At 36.6% G+C, this 1877-nt stretch overlaps 1 protein-coding gene across 1 annotated transcript; it reads right to left on the reverse strand.

The window, feature by feature from the left end:
• Positions 1-91: 91 nt before the first annotated feature.
• Positions 92-1358, reverse strand: EAH_00056420 (nascent polypeptide-associated complex alpha chain, putative; the record flags this gene model as incomplete). Its single annotated transcript, XM_013397549.1, has 3 exons — positions 92-381; positions 568-667; positions 1116-1358. The coding sequence occupies 3 exons, from the start codon at positions 1356-1358 to the stop codon at positions 92-94; spliced, it is 633 nt and encodes a 210-aa protein (XP_013253003.1).
• Between the last annotated feature and the right edge of the window lie 519 nt (positions 1359-1877).

Below are 1877 nucleotides of genomic sequence, written 5' to 3' on the forward strand. Positions count from 1 at the left end.
GCAGCTGCTTGTGCTGCTGCAGCTGCTGCTGCAGCTGCTGCTGCAGCTGCTGCTGCAGCTGCTGTTGTTGTATGAGTTTTGATTGGTTTAACTATGCCGCTAGCTCTAAGATAGCTTCTACTAAGTCGTTATTATTTCTCTTTAGTGCTGCAACAGCTTCACCTTTGCTGCAACTAATCTGAGAAACAATTAAATCAACATCCTTTGGATTCACTCCCGTCATATCTACTTCTTCGTCTGCTGCTGCTGTTCCTGATGTTGCTGCTGCTGTCTTGTCATCGGTCTTCCCTGCTGCTGCTGCTGCTGCTGCTGCTGCTGCTGCTGCTGCATCCTGACCTCCATATCCCATCACACCCTGTGTAAACCGCTGTGCTGCTTCTGCTGCAGAAACACACAAATATAAGTAATAAACAAATTATAAACAATTTAACATAAGATGTATATATATGTATAAGCATGAACATATATATACAGATATATCTAGAAGAGGCGTGTAGAGTATCAGTGCGTGTAATTGAACAACTTGTGCTAATTTACATATTCTTATTTCTCTCGTTTTTTGCTTACCGTGTGCTTGCGGAGTCATACTCTCTGCCTGGCCGAAAATAACGTATGTATCACCATTCATGCTTTTGTAGACATCAGGCTTAGAGACGACGAACCAAGCCTGAGAAAGAATAGAAGGAAAAACAAAGAAAAACAATGCATTCGATGCACTCATTATTCGCATATTATATAATAATAATAATAGAATATAAACATATATGTACACTATATATACCTGTTGTTGTATGATTTCCACAGTAAGTACAAAACAAAAACGCAATGTATAGGGGCATTAAGACGCATATGATTATATCAGCACATATACAAATATACATATATTTACATAAATTATGTAAAGTGCAAATAAAAACAGATAAAAGCTGCAAAAATTCACGAGGTGCCCATACACCCCAAATTATGATTCTTCCTTCTGCGCCCGGGTGTTATTTTTCGGTTTTCTGGGGTAATTTTCTAAAAGAAATGTAAATAGACAGCAAAATAAAAGAAGAAAGAAAGAAAGAAGGCAAAAAATAAAGGAGAAATGCAAAAAAGTTATGTTTCCTCTTTACCTGTTTCGCCTTGCGGATGACGACCTTGACAATATCTGGCATGGGTTTCATGCCGAGTTTCATCACCGCTTTTCTAGCTTTTCTTTCATTTCTTGATTGACGATAACGAGAAGATCCTTGAGAACCATCTCCTGCTTGTTGTTCTTCTTTTTGGGTTTCTTCTCCCTGTTGTTCATCATCAGATCCGCTGTCAGAGGAAGAGGAGCTCAAAGGCTCGCGATCTTCTGCCTTCTTGTGCGTCATTTTCGTTTTTTTCAAGAAATTATTAATTAAAATTCAAAATGAAATACTTCTATCCAAAAACTACACAAAAAAATAAAATATTTATCCAAACATGCATGCATGCATCAACACCGCACGCATTCATATCTCCCCCCACACAGCACACTGTTGCTGTGTTGGGGCTGCGTGGTGTGAGGTGTCGGTACAGCAGGCAGCATTAAAATAGAGGCAAAAAGTATTTAATTTTATCTGAAAAACCTTATTTAAATTCATTTTTAATTAAATATTTCATTTGTTTTCAAAGAAATAATAAATATACGCAAATAATGTCTTAGACCTGATTATGAATGCCTGCTGTTTGTTATCAGCCACAGCCAAAACGATGCATAGGGGTGCTATAACAAACATTTAATGAAAAAATTAAATTAAATACTTCAATTTAATTTGATGTATTTAATTATATTAATAATTGTTGAATTACCTGCATAAACAATTGTTAATAGCTAATGTATGCATGCATTATGCAAACACCTAGAATTG

The sequence above is a fragment of the Eimeria acervulina genome, genomic scaffold, assembly GCF_000499425.1.
Source record: "Eimeria acervulina Houghton genomic scaffold, Eah_scaff1164, whole genome shotgun sequence".
Taxonomy (NCBI): Eukaryota; Apicomplexa; class Conoidasida; order Eucoccidiorida; family Eimeriidae; genus Eimeria; species Eimeria acervulina.